The following is a 23,718-nucleotide window of genomic DNA, read 5'->3' as shown; positions in this document are numbered from 1 at the left end:
CCCAGCCATTCAAACCAGGGTGCGAGGGCACCCATAACCCAGCCATTCAAACCAGGGTGCGAGGGCACAGATAACCCAGCCATTCAAACCAGGGTGCGAGGGCACCCATAACCCAGCCATTCAAACCAGGGTGCGAGGGCACCGATAACCCAGTCATTCAAACCAGGGTGCGAGGGCACCGATAACCCAGCCATTCAAACCAGGGGGCGAGGGCACAGATAACCCATAGTCAACTGAACCTGGTCACCCGAGACTCAAGAAAGAAGTCAAAAGTTACATAACCCAACCGTTTATTTATTTGGAATTCTATGCTTAAAGCAAACGCATTATTCAAGTGTTAAGACATTATGGCAGTAGTTCCAATAAGAGAGTCCAACGCTGCTCTTAGTTCAACCGGGACATCAATGTTGGCAACGTGGGGCTGTTCAAGCCAGCACTCATTTCTGGATTCAGGATTATTTTTTTTTTTTTAATAAAGCCAAATTTCACTTTTGATGCGTCTCATTAGATTAAGTGCATTCCAGTTTAGAATTTCTTTTATTTCCAGATCCAATAGAATTGCAGTTTCCTTCTCATTAGGCTGAATGGTAAAGGCAACTGTTTGGCAATCATGAAAGCTCATTTTCAGCGTGATTGACTTGCTGGCAATTCACACAGTGCTACCACAGAAAGTAAGCTAACGATCTGTCATTTCACACACTGGTAAAAATCTAACCCTGCTTCAATTAAAGACGACCACTAACAAATGCAAGGTCTAGAGAGCCAAGCGATCCAGCCCCAGCTCTGGGGGTGTTTGGGAGACGCCCGACAGAACTCGTTCCAGTAATTCAGAAATGAATGCAGCAGCTTTGGAAGCGCGGGAGAGCTTTGGCAGGTTGGTCTCAGTATCTGTAGTGGTCTGGCTTGAAGGGCCCCTCCTTGGGCAGGCCGATGTACTTGGACTGCTTGTCAGTCAGTTTGGTAAGCTTCACTCCCAGCTTCTCCAGGTGAGCAGCTGCCACAGCCTCATCCAGCTGGAAAGAGGAGGAGAGGAAGAGAGGTCAACAAGCTGCTAGCCATTTCATGACTTCATTTAGCAGAGACTAGGTGGTGAACTATGCATCACAACTGCTGCAGAGTCACTTGCAATAGGACCTCAGCTTCACGTCTCATCCGAAGGATGGAGCACAAGGAGGTTAAGCGACCTGCTCCGGGTCACACACACACAGAGTCAGTTACCTCCTGGTAACAAGCCCCTTTCTTTAACCACTGGACCACTAAGCCCAAGCCTCCTTATGAATTTACCATGTCGAGCCGACCCAGAGAGGGGCGCTGCCCTGGGAGATTAAACATCCACATTTCTGATTTCATTAGGCATCTATTCTGACTGGTTTGTGGAGAGAGGAACAGACACCACTTTGAGCAGGACTTTGAAAACCCGTGCAGCGAGTGAAACAGGGCTTAAACCTCAAGAGACCGCCCAGCAAGAATCCAGGGCAGTCACTTCGAGACCAGTCCTCCAGTGAGAGCAGCAGATCTAAAAGACTAGCAATTCAACAGGGCTTAATCTGGACAGAACAGGTTAAAAATGAAAAGCTTCTAATGTAAAAACCCCCACTAACAGCAAACCGTAGTGATTAAATACGATGGAAACTAAAAGCAAGCCAAGTAAGATTACTTCCTGCCGAAAATAAAACTAAACCCCATGTGAAGGCGGCTTCACCACAGAGTCGGATCGCAGGTGGAATTTCCTGCCAAGCCCTGGGACCAGTGCCGTGGGCCTCTCCATTTCACCAGCGGAGAATTTTAAAAAGCGATGCCCAGTTAGTTTTGTTCTAAGCTGTAATAAAAAAGGGGTCCAACTGCAGTTTATTTTATGTGGCAAGAATTAAAAAAACAACAAACAAAAACACACACCACTATAAAAGTGTGTGCCGATGGGCTGAGCCAGCACATTTCTATTGCTTAATATTTTCTTTAGATATAAATAAAGTGCTCCCACCTCACCCAATCTACTCGACACAAAGCTCTGAACCTCTTCTGTGCTCAGAGTGCCACCAAGAACGACAAACACAAGTACAGAAGAATACAGCTAGCTTGTTAAACTCTCTCAGCCATTCCTGCCTCTTCTAAAGAGTGTGGAATGCGCTGCACTCCCGGCAATTCTGTCATGTATCCGAGAGGAGACTGGAATTCTAGTCAACAAAATAGGTCACTGATAGGTCAATAGTTACCCTGGCTTTGCTTTCATGACCGGTCACTAAACTGACAGCTGACTGACTGAAGCGCAGCTCGCACAGAACTCCTCAAAGAAAATAATGAGAATAAATACATCTTACACACTTGGACACGTGAAGACATGGTAGAAGCCATTCAAAGTTTAAAAGGAGGACTAGGGGCTGTCCTAGCGCTACATCCCGTTTAAAAGGGATCCCAGCATGCAGAGCTGCCCAGCCCCTCTTACCTTCTTGGGCAGGAAGTAGACCCCCAGGGGGTATTTGCTGGTATTGGTCCACAGCTCAATCTGAGCCAGGACCTGGTTGGTGAAGGAGTTGCTCATCACAAAGCTGGGGTGACCCATCGCGCACCCCAAGTTCACCAGCCGACCCTCCGCCAACAAGATAATGTGGCGGCCGTTCTTCAGCATGTAGCGGTCCACCTGCAGAACACAAACAGAGAGAGACAGAGACACACACAATTAGAGAACAGTCTGCATGGGCTGGTTTGTTAAAGTATTTGATTTTACTGTACTACAACTAAACATTGTCCAACATGAATAGCAGACTGGTGCAAGTCATACTGAAGCATAGACAGTTTCACAATCCTCAAATCTACATGCAGGGGCACGAACGGACATGCATCCATGGGAAAAGCATGCATTGTGAAAAGGCATCGTCAAGCACATTTCACCCAAATGCCTCTTCAACCCTGTATATTGTGCAAAAGTTTCAATTGAGCACCCTCTGGTGGTTATTTTCAGAACTGCATAATAAGTTGCATGATAGGAAGGTGGTGCATTCAGTACAGAGGCAAAGTGTTAAGCTTGCAGTTTGACTCACCTGGGGTTTAATGTTAATCTTCTCTGAATTCTCATTAAGCCACTTCACGTCAATTTCAACGTCAAAGTGTCCAATGTTGCAGACGATGGAATCATCCTTCATTTGTTCAAAGTGCCTAATGCAAGAAATTTGTAAAAATGGAAATGACTGAACTGGTTTCATGCACAGCGTGAAGTGTTACAAGCAGCCGAAATCCATCCCAAAAAAGCATGCATCTTAGTTTGAACTGCAGGTAACTTGCAAGTTTGACCCGTTTCAGCATTTCAATCCAAGTCCATTGTTCTCTTCATAGCTCCACAATGTCCAGCAGGGAGATGAGGCTCTACACAGTTACTACAGATACATCTATCACAGTGTTTGAGAGACTGCCATCAGAAACAGCAGACATTCAGAGCAGAGTTGATGTACCCGAGAACGGCACCTTGTACCCAGCATGCTGCCACTTGCCTCTAGACTTCTGTTTGAATAGCAGGAACATTGTAAATCTTAACCAACTTCAGACATAACAAAAGTCTAATTTAAATGCTGATATTTATATGTGTTTCTTTAAAATGGCGAGTGCTGGAGGTGTCTGGCTAGTTGAAGCTCTCATTGCCCTGGTAGTGCTGGAGGTGTCTGGCTAGTTGAAGCTCTCATTGCCCTGGTAGTGCTGGAGGTGTCTGGCTAGTTGAAGCTCTCATTGCCCTGGTAGTGCTGGAGGTGTCTGGCTAGTTGAAGCTCTCATTGCCCTGGTAGTGCTGGAGGTGTCTGGCTAGTTGAAGCTCTCATTGCTCTGGTAGTGCTGGTGGTGTCTGGCTAGTTGACTCATTGCCATGGTTTGAAGCTATCTCTGTGGAAGCAGCTCAGTCCTCCTGTCGCAGACACACACTCACCTTCCCAGCAGGATGTCTTCACAGCCGGTGGTCGTGACGAAGATGTTTCCTTCTTTGCAGGCTTCATCCATCGTGGTCACCTCATAACCTGAGGAGAAACCAGAGCAAGCCTTCAGAAGAGCTTCTTATCCACGACTAACCCTAACCAGAGCAAGCCTTCAGAAGAGCTTCTTATCCACGACTAACCCTAACCAGAGCAAGCCTTCAGAGGAGCTTCTTATCCACGACTACTAACACACTCCGCAGTACAATATGCAGTAAATAGAAAGCTGTTGTCATCTCACCCTCCATGGCTGCCTGCAGTGCGTTGATGGGGTCGATCTCCGTGACGATGACTCGCGCCCCGAAGGCTCGCAGTGCCTGCACACACCCCTTCCCCACGTCTCCGTACCCCGCCACCACTGCCACCTTCCCCGCGATCATCACGTCCGTGGCGCGCTTGATTCCGTCGATCAGAGACTCGCGGCAGCCGTACAGGTTATCAAACTTACTCTGCAGAGGGGGAAGAACAAGGGGGCGTTACTCTCTACACACCCCCCAGAACCACCACGAGCATGCTTCATTGTAGTGTGAACTCGGGTAGCAGCATTCTCTACACACCCCCCAGAACCACCACGAGCACGCTTCAGTGTAGTGTGAACTCGGGTAGCAGCATTCTCTACACACCCCCCAGAACCACCACGAGCACGCTACAGTGTAGTGTGAACTCGGGTAGCAGCATTCTCTACACACCCCCCAGAACCACCACGAGCACGCTTCATTGTAGTGTGAACTCGGGTAGCAGCATTCTCTACACACCCCCCAGAACCACCACGAGCACGCTTCAGTGTAGTGTGAACTCGGGTAGCAGCATTCTCTACACACCCCCCAGAACCACCACGAGCACGCTACAGTGTAGTGTGAACTCGGGTAGCAGCATTCTCTACACACCCCCCAGAACCACCACGAGCACGCTACAGTGTAGTGTGAACTCGGGTAGCAGCATTCTCCACACACCCCCCAGAACCACCACGAGCACGCTACAGTGTAGTGTGAACTCGGGTAGCAGCACTGGGGTCATGCAATACATCCATTTGCTTTGTTACTTCAATGAGTTTTTTACTAGATCCTGCAATGCTTTCTTAAATGGGAGGCACAGTTTCAATAAACCACTTTATAGGTTTTCATTATTCCCGCTAGATCATGTTCTTTGTAGATCAGCCAGCAAGTGTTTAGTTTACTGTAGCTAGTGCACACAGGGGAACCCTAAGCCATGAAACAATACAAACTGCTACAAGCCCTCAGACTTGACCGTTGGTGTTTCTAAGCTGCTGCATGTCTGCCATTAATCTCCACGGCGCATATTGAGGCTGTATGTGGCGCGCATGCTTCTAGGGTTCACACTCCTTCATGTGTTTGACGTTCTGGACGGATCACAAGGTCATAGAAAAGCAGTCACTCCAATGAAGTCCTATCCCCAGAAAGTCGACACGAATGCTTTACCAAGGATGCTGGATATGGAATTCCTAACGCACAGTAAACTGGCCCACACTCAAGAACATACAGGCGCCAACAGGCAGAAAGGAGACACAATATAACAATGTGGAATGAGAGCAGATCTCGGACGATGATTCGGGTTTAACTCTGCTTTGTAATTCGTCACCCAATCAACAGGGAATGCAATCTGGAGATGAAAATGAAAAGGCGGAGGTGGTTTTGGAAGCAGCAGAGACTCTGCAGACAGAAAGGACTGATTCTCAAGCTGCTCTCTGGTAGAATGCGAGGAGAGCCGTGGGCACTAAAGCAAGGGGAGGCTTTACAATACAGACTTGCACTGAAAGCACGAGTCACTGTGGTACCTTTGTCACTGAATCGTTCACATTGATGGCTGGGATTTTGAGCTCTCCATTTTTCAACATCTTGTACAGGTTGTGAACTCCTGTGGTGGTCTCTTCAGAAATCCCCTTGATTCCTAAAATAAACAAGACATCAATAAAATACATCTGCAACTCTGGTAGGAGCAGTAAAACACCCCTAGACTTAATGAGAAGGAGCAAAGGCGACCCAATCAACTGCGTCTCTCCAAGCCCCAGGGCTCGCCTCCCCGAACCGCACCAATCTGCTTCACTGCCTTCATAAACTGACCATGCAAACCCCACTACACTCAAATTCATCATCATGGAGAGCAAAGGGAGGGAAGGCTGAACCAGCAGCTCAGTGCAGCGCTCCGATCACCAGCAGCTCAGTGCAGCGCTCCGATCACCAGCATCCGAACTGGTGGTTCTTATCAAAGACAGGCAGGAATAAAACGCAGGCAGCGTCAACATGGGAATCCCCAGAGAGGAACACCAGGGAGGCTAGATCAGCTTTTCAGAGCTCAACCCACAATCCAGTGTTAAGAAAGACACAACTTTAAATGGGACAACCTGCCGTTACAATGACAGTGTATGAAGTGTTTCACAGTCAGTTTTACACTGAACTCAAGTGCGCCCCCTAGATCCTAAGCTGCAACACTGCCCAGTCAATGCAGTAGGTTGGCACACCCCTGCATACTACTCATGAACAGCACAGGCCAGCACTTCGTGTTACTGATCCACTGTAAACACCACAACCCTGTTTGTTCCGCTCAGCGGGACAGGAATTTCTCGTCTCTCTAGTTTCCACCAGGATTAGGGTTTCTGTGACTAGTTTCAAACAAACAGGATTAATGCAAGACAACCTGCAGAGTAGCCAAGACAACTGAAGTGTGCAAGGAAGTGCAACACCCCCACCTAGTGTCCTACAACAGGAATGCAACACGACTGTACAGACTTACTGCATCCAAGCGCATACAAAATGACATCCATTGCCATTATGTTAGTTGCTACTGTTTGACTAAACAAATGTAATGACTCGTGATGGTCTTCATTTGTGCACCCCTCCCACAATGCTAGAGTGATTGAGAGCGAAGGTTTAATGACGAACAGAGGCCAGACTGTTTAAACAGCCTCTTGACCATTTCAATAGCTGACCTCATCGAGGAGCGTTCTGAATCCCAGGGCTTCTACCCCCGTACAGCAGGACAGATCCCTGCGCGGTGCCCTTACCTGGGAGGAGCTTGGGGTACTTCTTGTGCACCATGTTGGTGAGGTCCCCTCCATCATCCAGGATCATGTTGAGTGGCTTCCCATCCTGGAAATAGATGGTCTGTTCAATGCACCAGATGTACTCCTCGTCCGTCTCTCCCTTCCAGGCGTACACTGGACCAGGAGGGAAGAACAAAGCTCAAATGATACAGGAAAGTGCTGGAGAGAGTTAATAAGGCAGGTTAGGGAGGCGAGAGCTTCAGGTGAACTCTTGTGCAGATGACTGGGTTCATGCCAGGACTCTCCCAACGTAGGGGCCTTACCGCTGCGCTACAGAAGCTGGTAAAGAAGTGAAGCTGCGCTTCCACAAATCATTCACAAGAGCCAAGCCGTCGCACACTGGAAGGCAGATTCAATCACAGTAAAACAAACAGACCTACAAACAAATGCAGGACGGAGTTCCATTCATTACACTGCATGTGTTTAAAGAGGAAATTGTGAACTCTTTAGGACAGAAGCCTCCAGCAGAAGGGCCAGATTGTAAAATGACTGGTTTAATTTCAGGGAAAACCTTCCAGGACTCGCACAGATTTGCCTTGAAGACAAAGTAAACTGGGAGACAGATGCAGCACACCAAACAGGACTGGAAACTAATAACCCAAAGCCATGTTTAAGGAGCGCACAGCGTGCCGTTCACATCACTCACCAGGAACGCCAGTCTTGGCAATGGCTGCGGCCGCGTGATCCTGGGTGGAGAAAATGTTGCAGCTGGACCACTGAACCTGAAACAGAGAGCAACGCAGGGTCACGGTCACAGATAATACAGAACACCACACGAGAGAGAAGCTGTCCTTTCTAGAAACCCCTACAGGAGAATGCATCACAGAGAACACCACACGACAGAGAAGCTGTCCTTTCTAGAAACCCCTACAGGAGAATGCATCACTTTGCTTAACAGCAAGGGCATGAAGAGCCACGGGTGCATTAAAGCTTGCCAGGTGTTTGTTTATTTTATGTGTGCATTAGAGACTTCATATCTCTTGGTAACTTTCTACTAAATGTGGATCAGCCCCCACAGTGTATTAACTCGCTTGCACACAGATCTTTGTCACACAATTGACTTTGTTTAGTTATGGTGACTGCGTGTATAACAAGGACTTCCTGCAGGTGGTTTTGGGGTGGAAGAGGAGCACTGGAAGCTGGGCTGGGCTCCCCTGTGCGAGACACACTCGTATTGGAGCCCGTCTCCGGGATCCTGCAGGGGGTTTTGGGGTGGAAGAGGAGCACTGGAAGCTGGACTCCCCTGTGCGAGACACACTCGTATTGGAGCCCATCTCAGGGATCCTGCAGGTGGTTTTGGGGTGGAAGAGGAGCACTGGAAGCTGGACTCCCCTGTGTGAGACACACTCGTATTGGAGCCCATCTCAGGGATCCTGCAGGTGGTTTTGGGGTGGAAGAGGAGCACTGGAAGCTGGGCTCCCCTGTATTGGCGCCCGTCTCAGGGATCCTGCAGCAGCTCTCACCTCAGCCCCCAGGGCCGTCAGGGTCTCGATCAGCACGGCGGTCTGGAGGGTCATGTGGAGGCAGCCGGCAATGCGCGCTCCCTTCAGGGGCTTCGACTCCCCGTACATCTCCCGCATCCTCATCAGACCAGGCATCTCGTTCTCCGCCATCTCCACAGCCTTGCGGCCCCACTCCGCCATGCTGATGTCAGCTGTAATCCAAAAAGAGCCGGTTAACACAGGCATAGCGTCTGGTCTGAGAACCTCTTCAGAGCTGAGCACCAAACCAGTCATTTCTCATGAGCACCAGGCATGGAAGAGACTCCCATTGCAGAGCTGTATGAGCCAGTCCCTGTTTCACTAGGAGCTTCACACCAAATGGTTTGGAGAAGGGGAAGACCAGGACTGTGCAATACACAAGCCCAGCACTGGAGGGGCAACAGGGAGCTGTACACTATTACTCAACAGTCACTGTGCTGAAGTGTAGTGCAATGTTCAACTGAATGGATTGCACCTTTGGAGAGTGTCTGTGTCTGAGTGAGTGCGAGTGTGTAATGCAAAACTGGTCATAATTGTGGGAGGTTGGTTTTAAGGCGTTAGAAAAGCAAGTGATCTTGTTTCATAAGCTTCAGTTACATAAACTAATTCATGAAAATAAAAATGCGCACACACTCTTACTAGTCTTGCGCGGAGATCCACCTGCAAAAGCACCACGTGCGAGCTTGAGCTCAGCTCCAGGCCGCACATCCAAGAATAGCTCAAGTTTAACTCGCGGCTGTCAATCAGCGAGCACTTTGGCCGGCTCGTACGGGCAGTCTGGGAGTTGTAGTTTTTCCAAGATCAATGCGTAATGCACACAAACAGGGCCATACAATAAGAGCTACTACAAATACCAGCATGTACGTGAAAACTTAGACCAGATCTACAAATCGGGAACCATGCTACAAAATATTTTCCCCTCCGGAGAAATAAATAAAACATAAAACGCGTCGCCTATTTGAAATGATCACCATTTAAAAACAACGGACACTAACATTTACTGTATACAAATAAACACATTAGCTTTAAAAGATTTAAAATAGCAAAATAAATAATTGCATCCTTTACAACGCACGTTACTGACAAAATGCAGGTCGAAATCTACAACTGTAACCCTGCAATGGTGATACTATAAAAAGACAGAATTACCAAGAATCCAAGAAGAGTCGCATGTTCAACAACAACAAATGGATTCTTTACCATCAACGGACCAGCCTCGCTTTCGACTGTTACTGTCTATTTTAGAGACCCTCAATACAATATTATATTATTGATTAAACATGCCACTTACCGACTTTGAAAGGCAGTTTTTCGGACATGTTGATGTTGAATGAGCGGGAGATACAGACTGAAATGCAATTACTCTCCCAGGCCGCCAGCAACAGCACTGTACTAGCAAAGAGAAGAGACAGCGGATCCTCCCGCGGCTTTAAGTGCGCTGTTCATTAGCATATTCATGAGTTGCTTTACGTATCAAGGTCCACGTTTCACAACCGAACGGGCTGCAACCGTGGGCATAGTCTGATATGAAAGCCGTGACTGGATACGCCGAGGGCCAATGGGTAATGGCATGTTGGCGTGGGTGTGCAGAAGAACCTGCGTTTTTTTTTTTTTTTTTTTTTTAAATCGACGGGCTCAGGGTTATAGTTTAAATTACTGAGAAAAACACAAACACACTCAATGCAGAATAACAGCAACACAAACACACTCAATGCAGAATAACAGAAACACAAACACACTCAATGCAGAATAACAGCAACACAAACACACTCAATGCAGAATAACAGCAACACAAACACACTCAATGCAGAATAACAGCAACACAAACACACTCAATGCAGAATAACAGCAACACAAACACACTCAATGCAGAATAACAGCAACACAAACACACTCAATGCAGAATAACAGAAACACAAACACACTCAATGCAGAATAACAGCAACACAAACACACTCAATGCAGAATAACAGCAACACAAACACACTCAATGCAGAATAGCAGCAACACAAACACACTCAATGCAGAATAACAGCAACACAAACACACTCAATGCAGAATAACAGCAACACAAACACACTCAATGCAGAATAACAGCAACACAAACACACTCAATGCAGAATAACAGCAACACAAACACACTCAATGCAGAATAACAGCAACATACCAAGGGATATACAGGGATATCAGATTTATCAGGGATGGAAATAGGACTCATATTGCATAGCAGTTTCACCCATTCCAGGTTTTTGAACTAGAAGGACGTTCTGCAGTGCGTATGTGAACTAGGAGGACGTTCTGCAGTGCGTATGTGAACTAGGACGTTCTGCAGTGTGTATGTGAACTAGGAGGACGTTCTGCAGTGTGTATGTGAACTAGGACGTTCTGCAGTGTGTATGTGAACTAGGACGTTCTGCAGTGTGTATGTGAACTAGGAGGACGTTCTGCAGTGTGTATGTGAACTAGGACGTTCTGCAGTGTGTATGTGAACTAGGAGGACGTTCTGCAGTGCGTATGTGAACTAGGAGCACGTTCTGCAGTGTGTATGTGAACTAGGAGGACGTTCTGCAGTGTGTATGTGAACTAGGACGTTCTGCAGTGTGTATGTGAACTAGGAGGACGTTCTGCAGTGCGTATGTGAACTAGGAGGACGTTCTGCAGTGCGTATGTGAACTCAGAGGACGTTCTGTATTCTAGCTCCTGCAGCAGGATATTTGAAGTTCCAGAGCTGAAATAGCATCAGATGAGACAGCAGGGGCAGGAGTATAGGATTTCTGCCTTGCTGTTTTTATTATTATTTTCACATTATGTTTCAGAGCCCAGGACAGTTAACGCTTTTAGGTTTTATTTTTAAATACACATTCTATAATGATCCTCTGTGGGACACTCCCATTCTGAACCTCAAGGCCTTACGTAAGGCCGACACTGTTTGTTATGCAAGTGTCCTTATTGCTGCACAGCGCTGATCCCCCTTCAAATCTCAACAGAGTGCTTTCAGGCACTTTAATACTCTTTCCATGCATTGCACAATCCAGACCTTGCTCCTGCCCTGCCCTCGGTCATGCCTTGTCATTTCTGTGCTCCAGCCTCCTGCTACTGGCTAACTCTGCAGGACATGCCTAAAGATACGGAAAACAGCACAGTCACTGTCAGCCAGGCTGGAGAACCTGGTTCATCTCAGCCGCAGGTTTCTGATTTCCCACAACATAACAAAAGGACAGTACACTGCAGGTGGAAACTCAACAGACCAATGAGCCTGTGTGTGAGCGTGTCAGTGTGTGAGTCTGTGTGTTAGCATGTGTCAGTGTGTGAGCCTGTGTGTGTCAGTGTGTGAGTCTGTGTGTGATTGTGTCAGTGTGTGAGCCTGTGTGTGATTGTGTCAGCGTGTGAGCCTGTGTGTGATTGTGTCAGTGTGTGAGCCTGAGTGTTCGTGTGTGTGTGTCAGCGTGTGAGTGTGTCAGTGTGTGTGTGTGAAGAGTACACTAGGAGGCTGTCTGCCTTCCACACATTACAAACAGAAACCCCTCCACTACAAATAGCAGATTTGAAGATTAAACCCGGTCGCTTTGCACAGAGCCTCCACCTAAAATAAAACCAACCACAACAAATAATCAACAAGTTTAATGAACATTCAAATAATAGTCCGGCTCATTAAAACATATACATGTATACATGCTAATGCTTGTGTTACCACTTCCAAATATATCCATACACAGCGCAGTTTAATGTAGAAAATGTACAGCATGTTTAACTGAACAACATCCCTTAGTTTAACATCAAGACACTTGTCAATTCCATGCCAGTTTGCAATGTGGTAGTATAACCTTTCTTTGGTTAACAAAAATCACACATCTCCTATCTGTCCCGGTATCCCAGCTGAAACAATGTCGTGCTGCACATCTTTCCACACCAGGTTTGTAGAGGGTTTAGTTTGGGTTTGCACTGGATTCTTCTCTCAAGCACAGAAACAATCTTCTATACAGGAGAAGATTTTAGATTTTATAAACATTATGGAACCAACCAAAGAAGACAGCAGCGACCGTGTAGCATGTGTGCATGTGTAAAGCAGAGTCACTGCTCAGACGAATAACCAGCACACACTGTATGCCAGCTTATCTAACTCATCTGACGATTACAATAGAAACACATTTCATTTGCTTTGAAAATAAAAACCTAACCATCAGTTAATTCAGCTAATGTTATGATATTTAAATAATTTAGTGACAGCCTGACGCAAATCTTAAATTAGCACAAAACCAGCGTGGCCATCAGTCTTCAAGCCCACACGCTACAGTTAACACTAGACCATCAGACCCTGAGCTGCACTTTCTCTAGCTTCCATATATACAGAGAAGTCAATCCCAAATTCAAGGATCCAGCAACTTCTGCAAAAAAACACCCAAACCACCAAGAAGCACTTTAGTAACAAAGAAAGTTTAGCCAGCAAGGACTGTGACATAAACGCAGCCTGCTTCCTCGGGATTGGAGCGCGTGCTGCCTTATGTTATCACTGGAGATATTTTAAAACTGACATCCAAATTGAAAGAGTCTGTAAGGGATATTGTGCTGAGCATTTGATTCGATTGTTTCCAGGGATATGAATGGTGTGTGTTGTGGTGCCAATGGCTCCTGTTAAAAAGCAGAGGGGTCTTGATAGCAGTATGCTGGATGAAGTGGATGGGCCAAGGCTCTCAGAAGATGTCTTTCCTTTCACGAAGGGGAAAGCCCATTGCACCCCTTACTGCTGTGGGAGGAGATTAAGAGCTACGGGTATGTGGAGCACATTTCTTTTCAATGTTACACACAGCCCACTGTGAGAGCTGGCAGTCTTTCCTCTTTCCTGAAACAGAGTGGCGGGTGCTGGCTGTGCTGCAGTTACATGGTTTCAGCCCAGGCCTCCAGGTCTTTCATGTCGTCCTCGTCTTCCTCTTTCTTTGCTGAAATCAGAGTGCAATGCGCGAGTCAATACAATATTTGGATTTGCTTTTTACCGCCAGACGGTCTTTTAATAAACAAAATTCAAAAGGCTTCTTTGTCTAAATGCATTACTAAAGGGTTTTTTTTTTTTTTAAGAACTACTGTATTTTGATGTTCTTCAAATGTCTGAAACACTCAAATAAATACTGTTATTCAGATCAGGGCAATGGGTTACAAAAGGGTTGCTCCTTTAGCTTCAGCACTACAGCTTGCTCAAGAGAAGGAACCCAATCATGTGTTGCAATGAAAGGAATCTGCTGGTATGAAATGGTTCGGTCCTCATTAAGCTGAGCTGGTGAATGAAGGACCTCCCCCTCCCATGCTCTCTGAAGAGCAGCTGCTTTACCTGGCCTCGCTGGCAGGGGCGCGGAGGGCACGCTGGGTAGCGCTACAGTTTCACTGCCTCCGATCTCCAGCAGGTTTTTGTCTAATTCCTCCTGTTCTAACTCGTCCAATTCTGCCAGCAGTTCATCCTGGATAACAAAGTTAATAAAACAATCAGTTCCAGGTGCAGTTCAAAGACATTCGAGCATCACAGCATACACACAGACACCCCCCAATCCTACAGTGTGACCCACATTCATTTTAACCATGAAAACCCTCAGGCAAGAAACCCTGTCCCTTACCTCATCGAAATCTTCTCCAAATCCTACGGGTTTGGAAATAGCATCGGAGATCTCCTGTGCAAGCTCCTGCTGTTCTGTGATGTCCTGCATTAAGTCATCTACTTTATCAATATCCCTGAAAACAATGCAAAAGGCATGAATGCATTGGTGTGTTCATTGGCTAGCACTGTGACTCAAAAATAATTGACGATGCAGACACTGATAAAAATGATACAGAACTTTACATCTGAGAGCTTTTCGTAACTGGTTTTGAATTAGTGCTACTCATGCAGAAAAGTTTTAAGGAGGTATATATTCATACAAAGCCAATGCAGGATTTAACGTCTGTATGGATTTAGTAAATAAGTTACTCTGGTACCAGAGCAACATTCCCAGTCAGTGGAATAATGGAAAGTAAAATGGAAAGAATGAAGTCACACAAAAATAAACAGAGAGTCGAGAACTAAAACGGTTGAACAATGTTATACCAGCAGCCAAAACGTTGCTGTGAAAGTTCCCCCCACCCTTGTGAACGGGTCGAGGGCTGTTTCAGTCCCACAGCACAGCCTCTGTGTTGGAAGAAAGTTCCCTTACATGTTCTCGTGAGCAGCTTTCATGGCTTTAGCAGCAAAGCCCATGTTCTTGAGCACCTCTGTGTTTGTGTTGGCATTCTCCAGCGCCTCCCTCTGGAACTCAATGGTGGACAGCGTGCCGTCGATCTGCGCCAGCTGCTTCTCGTATCTCTTCTTGCGTTTCAAGGCCTGAAGAGCAGCTGTTGGCAGGACAGAGAAAGCAAGTTTCAAGTATCAGATACATTTGAGATCTTTCCAGATAGCAACGCCTGACTCTCAAGCATGCCAGATATATTCTACAGATCATTCCAGATAACAATGCCAGCCAGGGACTAATTCTGCAACATCCTTGGAAAATGTCCTGGATGCATTTGATGAGCTATGCATGTTTGTGAAGTTGGTAAATTGGTAAAAGTGAAAAGTTGCAATTAAACAATAAACCAAAAAAAGTACAGAATGTACCAATCCTGCTCCTCAAAACAAGCTTGCGTTAGGAAGAGCAGCCAGGAGGAGTGAAACACATTCAGTCCCATTTCAGTCTGCTATCTTTACACTCAAGAACTCATGTCTTCCAAAGGCCACTGTGCAGTCTGTGTGGATTCAGCAGCTGGGACACAACGTGCTCAATTGATAGGACACTTTGATCCAAAGGCTGAAACAATCGTAAGTCCTGCTGTATCTTTATAAGTTATGTAAACATACTGTACAGCCAACAAGGTCTGGGTGAACTTAAGGCTACACTACGAAAGTCATCCAAGAAGCATTTAGTATAAAACTGGGGCAGGCTGCAGGACACTGCAGCTTTAACAACATCGTTTCCATTGAATACCCGTTTTAACAGATTGCATGCTATATCGTACTGCACTACAAATTCCCCGATTCCACAAGCCTCAGTCTGTGTGCTACCGGTACTCTTCCAGTCAGCACAGCTGCAATGTGCAGGCACGGTCCTCTGCGTGACTCAGGGAGTGGTGAGGAACCTCGTGAACTGTTTGTTGAATGGCGGTAGTGCCGTTATTTACATTCGCTCTATTTTAACATGTTAAGTTTGGAGTTCAGGCACCTGCCTGTGTCTTCCCTGGCACCGATCCACGCGAAACGACAACAGAACATTACTAAACTGGCTTCGATGACAGAGGGCACTGTCCGACTCCTACCCTCATTACTGTACTCTGTGCCGGAATGCGGTGCGTGTGCGTGCAGGCAGGGTTCTGGGTGGATGGGTACCCTCCACGACATCACTTCCCAGTTTCCCACGGTTGCGTCACTAGTCCGAAGTTCTTACTGCTCATTAGATATGTATTGGCGTTGTTGTCTTGTTGTTTTCGTCCGCTCTGTTGCTAGGAAATAACCGTTTCTTATACATGGAAATATATAGCCAAAATAATCAATCTTTCGTGTCTCTCCCGCTCCCTCTCCCGCTCCCTCTCCCTCTCCCCCTCACCTCGCTTGTTTTTCCGCTCCCTCTCCCCCTCACCTCGCTTGTTTTTCCGCTCCCTCTCCCCCTCACCTCGCTTGTTTTTCCGCTCCCTCTCCCCCCTCACCTCGCTTGTTTTTCCGCTCCCTCTCCCCCCTCACCTCGCTTGTTTTTCCGCTCCCTCTCCCCCTCACCTCGCTTGTTTTTCCGCTCCCTCTCCCCCCTCACCTCGCTTGTTTTTCCGCTCCCTCTCCCCCCTCACCTCGCTTGTTTTTCCGCTCCCTCTCCCCCCTCACCTCGCTTGTTTTTCCGCTCCCTCTCCCCCCTCACCTCGCTTGTTTTTCCGCTCCCTCTCCCCCCTCACCTCGCTTGTTTTCCCGCTCCCTCTCCCCCCTCACCTCGCTTGTTTTTCCGCTCCCTCTCCCCCCTCACCTCGCTTGTTTTTCCGCTCCCTCTCCCCCCTCACCTCGCTTGTTTTCCCGCTCCCTCTCCCCCCTCACCTCGCTTGTTTTTCCGCTCCCTCTCCCCCCTCACCTCGCTTGTTTTTCCGCTCCCTCTCCCCCCTCACCTCGCTTGTTTTTCGTGCCGTGTTTCTTTGCAGTCAGCAACTCCTGATCAATCTTTTTTTCCAAGAAGTCCTGTTTCTTCGTCAGCATCTCTTCGGTGTCTCTCAGCCGCTGGATCGCCTCCTGAGGAGTCGGGGATTTGCCGGTTTTCCCCCCGGTCCCGAACAGCTTTCCGAACAAAGACATCCCGGTTAAACAACTACGCACTAAATAAAATAAAAAAAATTAATACAATTTCAATCGTGTACGATGTTCTGTCTTCTGTTTCAGCGAAAAGCCACCGTCGGCTCGCCTTCTTGTTGTTATTCCTCCTTCCTCACTTGTTGTCCAGGGCCCGATGACGTCACGCTCACCAGGCCGTGAGTCACGCTGCGTGCGTTTTGGAACGCTGACGCGCCCATGAGCGTCTTAAAGTCGCATGCGTGTGTTTTTTTTTTTTTTTTTTTTCAATATTAATGCATAAAGCGCACGACTCAAGTCAAATCATGAATACATATTTAAAACGCAATGTCGCCTACGTCTTGTGCAACAGGTAACATTACCCCACCTGACCACCACAGCCAGCACAGAAATGTAAGGCTCTGGTGAGGTCATAATATGTGTAATACAGGAAGGGAACTTGCACTGTGGAAAGAGGGACACAACGTCTCTGCTCGTAGCTGTTGATATGTTTTCCCCTGTAAACTCATTTTGAGATATTAAGCCACTAAGGCGGAGTCAGGTCACGTGTTGATGGCCGGAGCGCCATGGTAAACCGCAGCGGAGCAGCGTGCTCATATTTCCAGCAGAGGGCGCTCTGTGATAACTGAACCTCTACATACACAGTAAAAGTACATAAAGAGCAGTCCTTATCCACGAATCCATCACATGTACGAGTATGTAACTTAGGGTATCCTTTAATCCCCATTATATAAAAGTGGGATATTAAAAACAGGGTATATATGAATATAGTGGTATGTCTCCGCATGTCCTGCAAATTGAAATGTATTTTGTGTTGTGGAATGAAGAAACACTGATAACAATTCTAAAAGGAATAAGAAACAATGTAACCCTACTTACGAGTTGGAAGAGACAGCTGGGCTTTTTCTTTCTCTTAATGTGGGCCTGCAAGCCTCGTTCTGCTCCCGCTGAGAAATAACCCAGCAAAACTGGGAATTCAATAGGAAGAAGCAGCTGCTCTGGAGACGGCTACACTGCAGCCTGCGGCTGTGATAGAAGGCACATTGCAACCCTTTCTTCTCTGCTGTCTTTGTGAAGTTACATAAGACAACCAAGGCTCCTAAACATGACCCACACGTCTTAACTTGATGAGTAATAGTTGACTGAGGCAACATATTTGAAGATGAGTTTTTGCATTGCACAAAAAACACACCATGTTGAACCAAACTGCACCCCTAAACCTTGATTAATGTGCATTCAAACTGCACCCCTAAACCTTGATTAATGTACATTCAAACTGCACCCCTAAACCTTGATTAATGTGCATTCAAACTGCACCCCTAAACCTTGGATAATGTGCATTCAAACTGCACCCCTAAACCTTGATTAATGTGCATTCAAACTGCACCCCTAAACCTTGGATAATGTGCATTCAAACTGCACCCCTAAACCTTGATTAATGTGCATTCAAACTGCACCCCTAAACCTTGGATAATGTGCATTCATACTGCACCCCTAAACCTTGGATAATGTGCATTCAAACTGCACCCCTAAACCTTGATTAATGTGCATTCAAACTGCACCCCTAAACCTTGGATAATGTGCATTCAAACTGCACCCCTAAACCTTGATTAATGTGCATTCAAACTGCACCCCTAAACCTTGGATAATGTGCATTCAAACTGCACCCCTAAACCTTGGATAATGTGCATTCAAACTGCACCCCTAAACCTTGATTAATGTGCATTCAAACTGCACCCCTAAACCTTGATTAATGTGCATTCAAACTGCACCCCTAAACCTTGATTAATGTGCATTCAAACTGCACCCCTAAACCTTGATTAATGTGCATTCAAACTGCACCCCTAAACCTTGATTAATGTGCATTCAAACTGCACCCCTAAACCTTGGATAATGTGCATTCATACTGCACCCCTAAACCTTGGATAATGTGCATTCATACTGCACCCCTAAACCTTGATTAATGTACATTCAAACTGCACCCCTAAACCTTGATTAATGTGCATTCAAACTGCACCCCTAAACCTTGATTAATGTGCATTCGATGCAAAGGAAACTGCACAGCTTTTGCCTCTCAGAAAGCCAAAGAGTCTCTTATCTGTGCAACGCCCCACTGAAGTAGCAATCCCACTAACATATGAATCTCATGCATTTTCATGATCAAGGGCTCACTTCGCTGTGTGTTCATTGCTATTCATGGTGTGATTCTCCTGATGTGTTTGTGTTTGCAGGTGTGTTTCACCTGCTCTTTCCCCCTGCCTTGTTCTCTTCACAGCCTCTTTTCCATCTCCTTCCTCCAGCTCCTCCTCTCTCCCCGCTACCCCCAGACGACGCACTCGTCTTCTGTGATTCACACAGCCTCGCAGGCACCTTCCATGCTGCTCACGTTTAATCAGCTGTGAAGGTTACTAACTAGTTCACTACGGAAAAGAAAGCTTGTGAACAGCCCAGTTTGTATCCCTGTGTGTTTGATGTGAGCGGTGACTGCAGAGTCTCTCTGAAATCCTGGACTGGACTTCAGCCCCTGACCGGAGTGTGGAGAGACGTGTCAGCAGGAAAGAGAAGCAACAGTCACAAATGAGATTAGATAAAGGGGCATTCAGAAAATAGGAGGCACTTTTTTACATAGAGAATTGTGAGGGTCTGGAACCAACTCCCCAGTAATGTTGGATCCTTCAAGAAGCTGCTTGATGAGATTCTGGGATCAATAAGCTACTAACAACCAAACGAGGAAGATGGGCCAAATGGCCTCCTCTCGTTTGTAAACTTTCTTATATTCTTATGTTCTTACATGCTGCAGTGCTCTAGTGTTGACCTGTTTAAAATGCACACAGTTGTGACAGGCTCTCTCTCTCTACATGCTGCAGTGCTCTAGTGTTGACCTGTTTAAAATGCACACAGTCCTGACAGGCTCTCTCTCACTACACGCTGCAGTGCTCTAGTGTTGACCTGTTTAAAATGCACACAGTCCTGACAGGCTCTCTCTCTACATGCTGCAGTGCTCTAGTGTTGACCTGTTTAAAATGCACACAGTCCTGACAGGCTCTCTCTCTACATGCTGCAGTGCTGCTCTACAAATGCTGTATTAAACCCTGACTGGGCCCCAGATGCTGTGCATGCTCTGAATGTTTGAATTCTATGATGTATTTTTCATAAGCGAATGAGCTTTTGCTTCTCACCAATCTTGTAGAATTTGTACAGCGATTTGTCCGTCTGCCTCTCCAAGCAGAGCGGTTAGTCGTCCTCATGCAGTCGTCTCCGAGGGGAGAACGCAAATAACTCCGGCGACTGCAGAGAACATGTTGGTGCTATTTAAAAACACAGGTGCTATTAAAGAAAAACAAACCGCTCTAAAAATACATTTTTTCCTCAGTTGGCTGTGTATGTGCTTTTTTAATATCTATTTTCTTTATGCCTTTAAGGACAGCCTTTGCTAATCTGTAACAGTAGATTAAACAATTTAGAAAACAAGCGACACTGTACCCCTGAGAAATCTCAGGGAGCAGCACACGAATGGCATGTCAGTGGAAATGCCAGTGAAGCTGTTCATGTGCATTCGAATCAGTGGCGAAGTTAGTGAGACTCAGCCCTGTGCACATGCTGGGAGCTGCAGTGTGAATGTGAGCTGACAGCTTCAGGACTGGGACAGCACACATTGCTGTGTCTCAGAGAAACCAGGGGAAACATTGGAGGCTGCTGCTTCTGTGCCGGGGCAGAGGGATGAGCTAGAATTCAATGAGTCCACAATGTACAGGAAAGATGCACTGTAACAGACCTTTCCAATTCAAAGCTTGTTAAACTCAGTTAGGGTTAGGGTTAGGGTTAGGGTTAGGGTCAGGGTAATAAGTGACAATCCATACCTCAGTTTGTTGATATTTTGTATAAATAGTGTGATACCCAAGGCAAGGAAAATATTTCTTACAGCTAATTAGCTTCACAACCTTCTCCTCCGTTCATAGCAACAATGTAAATAACAAAATAAAGAAGTGCAAACACACAAACAGAAGAGTGACGTGTTTTCAGATATTTCAGTCTGTTCTACTTCACAGCATTCCTGCTTTGTGTTACTGCCAGCGTTCAACTCCAGTGCTTTCACACAGGATCTTCAGGTGAATTAGGAATCGCTCGCCTCTGCTGGCCATTTCATTTCTTTAAGGAAGCTGGTCCTGCCTTTGTGAACCTTCCCAAAGCGCTCCAGACCCAGGCTGGGCACAGCTGACCTCCAGCCTATGAACCCCTGTGTTGTCTGGGGGAGTTTAGGGGAAGAGTCCACCTGTGGGACAAAAATGAAGCTGCAGTGAGGAGAAGGAGGGGCAGGTTCACACAGAAGCTCCTGGAGCAAACCTGCTGCTAGAGATATATATAGATATAGATAGATATTATACAGCAAGCGGTGAGAGCTGGAGCGGCAGATCATTTCTTTCATGTTCTAACCCAACGACAGACCCTGTCTTGTTGAACAGAGCCAGTGGTTCTCCGCACTGCGTTCTTTATTTCGTTGGATTTCTACGCGTTGGTTTCTGAAGGGCTCACTCCCGCAGTGCTCTTGGGTTGCTGTGGTTGCTGCCCACGTTTCAGGAGCTCCACACATAGCTGGCAGTTAACAGACACTCAGCTCTCTGATAAACTCCCCATGTTCTCTCAGAGTGAAGCTGCTGTGTTTAATACTACGTGAGGTCCAGTCTAACTGGATTACATTCACTGGTTCATTCATCCCTTTACTAAGCAGCTCTGGGGATTAATATTTCCTTAACGTGATTCCTTGCAGCACGATACTCATTAAAGCAAGAGGAAATTCAATTGGAAGAGACTATTACAATTGCAGCATGAGAAGTCATTGAGATCTGTTATTGGATTTTCCAGCACTAACACAATACTAACATAGCAAAGAAACTGCTTGTTATGATCTTTCTTCTGTGCTGGGCTCATTTCTTACATGCCTTTAACTGCTCAGTGACAGGAGAGATATATGCATGGTCTTTATCACTGGAGGAACATGCAGAGCCACACTGGTAAAGACTGCTCGTCTTCGGCCTCTGATATTATTATTAGATGATAGAATGTGACTCAGCCAATCAGAGAGGCGTATGAAGCACACCTCATGTATTAAAGTCCAGGATTATTATTTCTAGTTGTTGCAGTATCTCAGTGTCTAACCTTGATGTACTTCTCTGGAGGGGAGGGGACTCGTGTCTGCATGTGCGGAGGAAGATCCACTTTAACCCGGCTCTTCCTCATCTGCATGTCATCCTCCACCATCTGGAAGAAACAAACCCAGCGAGCTTCTGTGGGATTCCTTCGGACTATTGCATCCCACATTGCTCTAATGAAGGCACCAGCTGAAACGCTAGTCTACTTGACATGGGGGCTGGTTTAGAGCATTTTACAGCATGGGAACCTGCATAGAGTAAACCACTCTTACCTACAGCGCTACAGAGTGAAGCTCCTCACCTCTTTGTAAGCAGTGAGTAAGCCTTTCTTACCTACAGCTCTACAGAGAGAAGCTCCTCACCTCTTTGTAAGCCTGTGCTATAAATCCCCAGGTGCTGGGCCACGCATTAGCAGCCTGCATCTCCATTTGCACGTGGTCTTTCCTGAAACAGAGGAAGAAGAAAAAAAGAAAGGATCAGCTGATGTAATGTATTCTCTTTATCCAAGAGCAGGGAGGAGTTTCCGACCCATATGCATGCTGTATATTTAACTGTGTGTGTGCTACTCAGACCTCTACATCCCTAACCCTACATCCCTAACTCTACATCCCTAACCCTACATCACTAACCCTACATCACTAACCCTACATCCCTAACCCTAACCCTAACCCTACATCCCTAACCCTACATCCCTAACCCTAACCCTACCCATAACCCTACATCCCTAACCCTACACCCCTAACCCTAACCCTACCCATAACCCTACATCCCTAACCCTAACCCTAACCCTGCATCCAGCAGCACAACTGGCTGCCACCTTTGAAACTTCATTGAAAAAATGATGCCTGTCTGGTCATTAAACAAGGGAAATGTGGACTGCAGTTTGCCATGATTTTAATGTACTTTTACTATCTATTTACCAAGCTTTGCAACACTTTTCTGTGCTAATTAAACACAAAATACCACACTTTACTCTATACAACAATCCACACTAAAACTTTATTCTCCCCAAATGAGATGAGGAAAATGCAGTACAGTATCCAGCAGCAACCTCCAGTGTCTCCAGCTGTACATCTACACAGTCACTTACCTGCAATGTGATCATAGCATAATATACAGGGTCTTCATAATCAGCAAAGCATATGAAGTAAAACCCTATCTATCTATCTATCTATCTATCTATCTATCTATCTATCTATCTATCTGTCTATCTATCTATCTATCTATCTATCTATCTATCTATCTATCTATCTATCTATCTATCTATCTATCTATATACACTTTCAAATGCATGTCATATTGAACATGCGCCTTCATACTGAACCATTCATTTACCAGATCTGATCTTGACCCACGAAGTTGCATGCTTTCGCTGGGTTTGTGTTGCTTTTGGCTGCAGCCATGTCTGTCAGTGTCTCAGTCCCTCAACACATGTGCAAGTGTCTGGATCTCTTACTTTGTTTACTGTTACCTTGGCAATGGAACTCTGTGTGACCTCATCCATTGTTACTGTTGCTGTGGTAACAGTCACAAAAACTGTTGCCATAAAAGGCATCCGTACACTGAAGCAAGTCAATGCATACCCTGACATACTGACACATATGTGTGTGTGTGTGTGTGTGTGTGTGTGTGTGTGTGTGTGTGTGTGTGTGTGTCTGTGTGTGAGTGTGTGTGTGTGTCTGTGTGTGTGTGTGTGTGTGTGTGTCTGTGTGTGTGTGTGTGTGTGTGTGTGTCTGTGTGTATGTGTGTGTGTGTG

The 23,718-nt window shown here is 46.3% G+C and overlaps 3 protein-coding genes across 3 annotated transcripts; all 3 read right to left on the bottom strand.

Annotated features, from left to right (window-relative positions):
• Positions 1-273: 273 nt before the first annotated feature.
• LOC117433033 (adenosylhomocysteinase A) lies at positions 274-9,940 on the bottom strand. The gene is made up of 10 exons (XM_059003466.1): positions 9,787-9,940; positions 8,478-8,668; positions 7,661-7,736; positions 6,976-7,128; positions 5,749-5,861; positions 4,195-4,402; positions 3,911-3,998; positions 3,039-3,153; positions 2,444-2,638; positions 274-1,013 (listed from the first exon to the last, which is right to left on the bottom strand). The coding sequence occupies exons 1-10, from the start codon at positions 9,812-9,814 to the stop codon at positions 882-884; spliced, it is 1,299 nt and encodes a 432-aa protein (XP_058859449.1). The 5' UTR covers positions 9,815-9,940; the 3' UTR covers positions 274-881.
• Positions 9,941-12,101: 2,161 nt separating this feature from the next.
• On the bottom strand, positions 12,102-17,019 carry LOC117428155 (charged multivesicular body protein 4b). Its single transcript, XM_034046865.3, has 5 exons — positions 16,635-17,019; positions 14,672-14,849; positions 14,099-14,213; positions 13,819-13,945; positions 12,102-13,432 (listed from the first exon to the last, which is right to left on the bottom strand). Exons 1-5 carry the CDS (start codon positions 16,816-16,818, stop codon positions 13,371-13,373), a joined length of 666 nt encoding a protein of 221 aa, XP_033902756.2. The 5' UTR covers positions 16,819-17,019; the 3' UTR covers positions 12,102-13,370.
• A 3,179-nt stretch (positions 17,020-20,198) lies between these two features.
• On the bottom strand, positions 20,199-23,426 carry LOC117964426 (uncharacterized protein C20orf85-like). Its single transcript, XM_034907803.2, has 4 exons — positions 23,298-23,426; positions 22,325-22,406; positions 21,970-22,071; positions 20,199-21,085 (listed from the first exon to the last, which is right to left on the bottom strand). The coding sequence occupies exons 1-4, from the start codon at positions 23,363-23,365 to the stop codon at positions 20,927-20,929; spliced, it is 411 nt and encodes a 136-aa protein (XP_034763694.1). The 5' UTR covers positions 23,366-23,426; the 3' UTR covers positions 20,199-20,926.
• Positions 23,427-23,718: the final 292 nt, after the last annotated feature.

Source organism: Acipenser ruthenus, chromosome 29 (assembly GCF_902713425.1).
Source record: "Acipenser ruthenus chromosome 29, fAciRut3.2 maternal haplotype, whole genome shotgun sequence".
In the NCBI taxonomy this organism is placed as follows: domain Eukaryota; kingdom Metazoa; phylum Chordata; class Actinopteri; order Acipenseriformes; family Acipenseridae; genus Acipenser; species Acipenser ruthenus.
Note: the sequence above shows the minus strand (reverse complement) of the source record. Positions and strands in the feature narration are given on the sequence as shown.

What these genes read in the sequence shown, in the direction of transcription:
- LOC117433033 (XM_059003466.1), bottom strand. Translation starts at nt 9,814, where the DNA reads ATGTCCGAAAAACTGCCTTTCAAAGTCG. An exon ending in TGCCAAGACTGGCGTTCCTG is followed by an intron (nt 7,129 to 7,660) that starts GTGAGTGATGTG and finishes CTCCTGGTCCAG; the next exon opens with TGTACGCCTGGAAGGGAGAG. An exon ending in GAAGACATCCTGCTGGGAAG is followed by an intron (nt 3,154 to 3,910) that starts GTGAGTGTGTGT and finishes TTCTTGCATTAG; the next exon opens with GCACTTTGAACAAATGAAGG.
- LOC117428155 (XM_034046865.3), bottom strand. Translation starts at nt 16,818, where the DNA reads ATGTCTTTGTTCGGAAAGCTGTTCGGGACCGGGGGGAAAACCGGCAAA. An exon ending in TTGGAGAAGATTTCGATGAG is followed by an intron (nt 13,946 to 14,098) that starts GTAAGGGACAGG and finishes TTTGTTATCCAG; the next exon opens with GATGAACTGCTGGCAGAATT. An exon ending in GCCCCTGCCAGCGAGGCCAG is followed by an intron (nt 13,433 to 13,818) that starts GTAAAGCAGCTG and finishes CTCTGATTTCAG; the next exon opens with CAAAGAAAGAGGAAGACGAG.
- LOC117964426 (XM_034907803.2), bottom strand. Translation starts at nt 23,365, where the DNA reads ATGGCTGCAGCCAAAAGCAACACAAACCCAGCGAAAGCATGCAACTTC. An exon ending in GTGGGTCAAGATCAGATCTG is followed by an intron (nt 22,407 to 23,297) that starts GTAAATGAATGG and finishes CCTCTGTTTCAG; the next exon opens with GAAAGACCACGTGCAAATGG. An exon ending in TAGCACAGGCTTACAAAGAG is followed by an intron (nt 22,072 to 22,324) that starts GTGAGGAGCTTC and finishes TGTTTCTTCCAG; the next exon opens with ATGGTGGAGGATGACATGCA.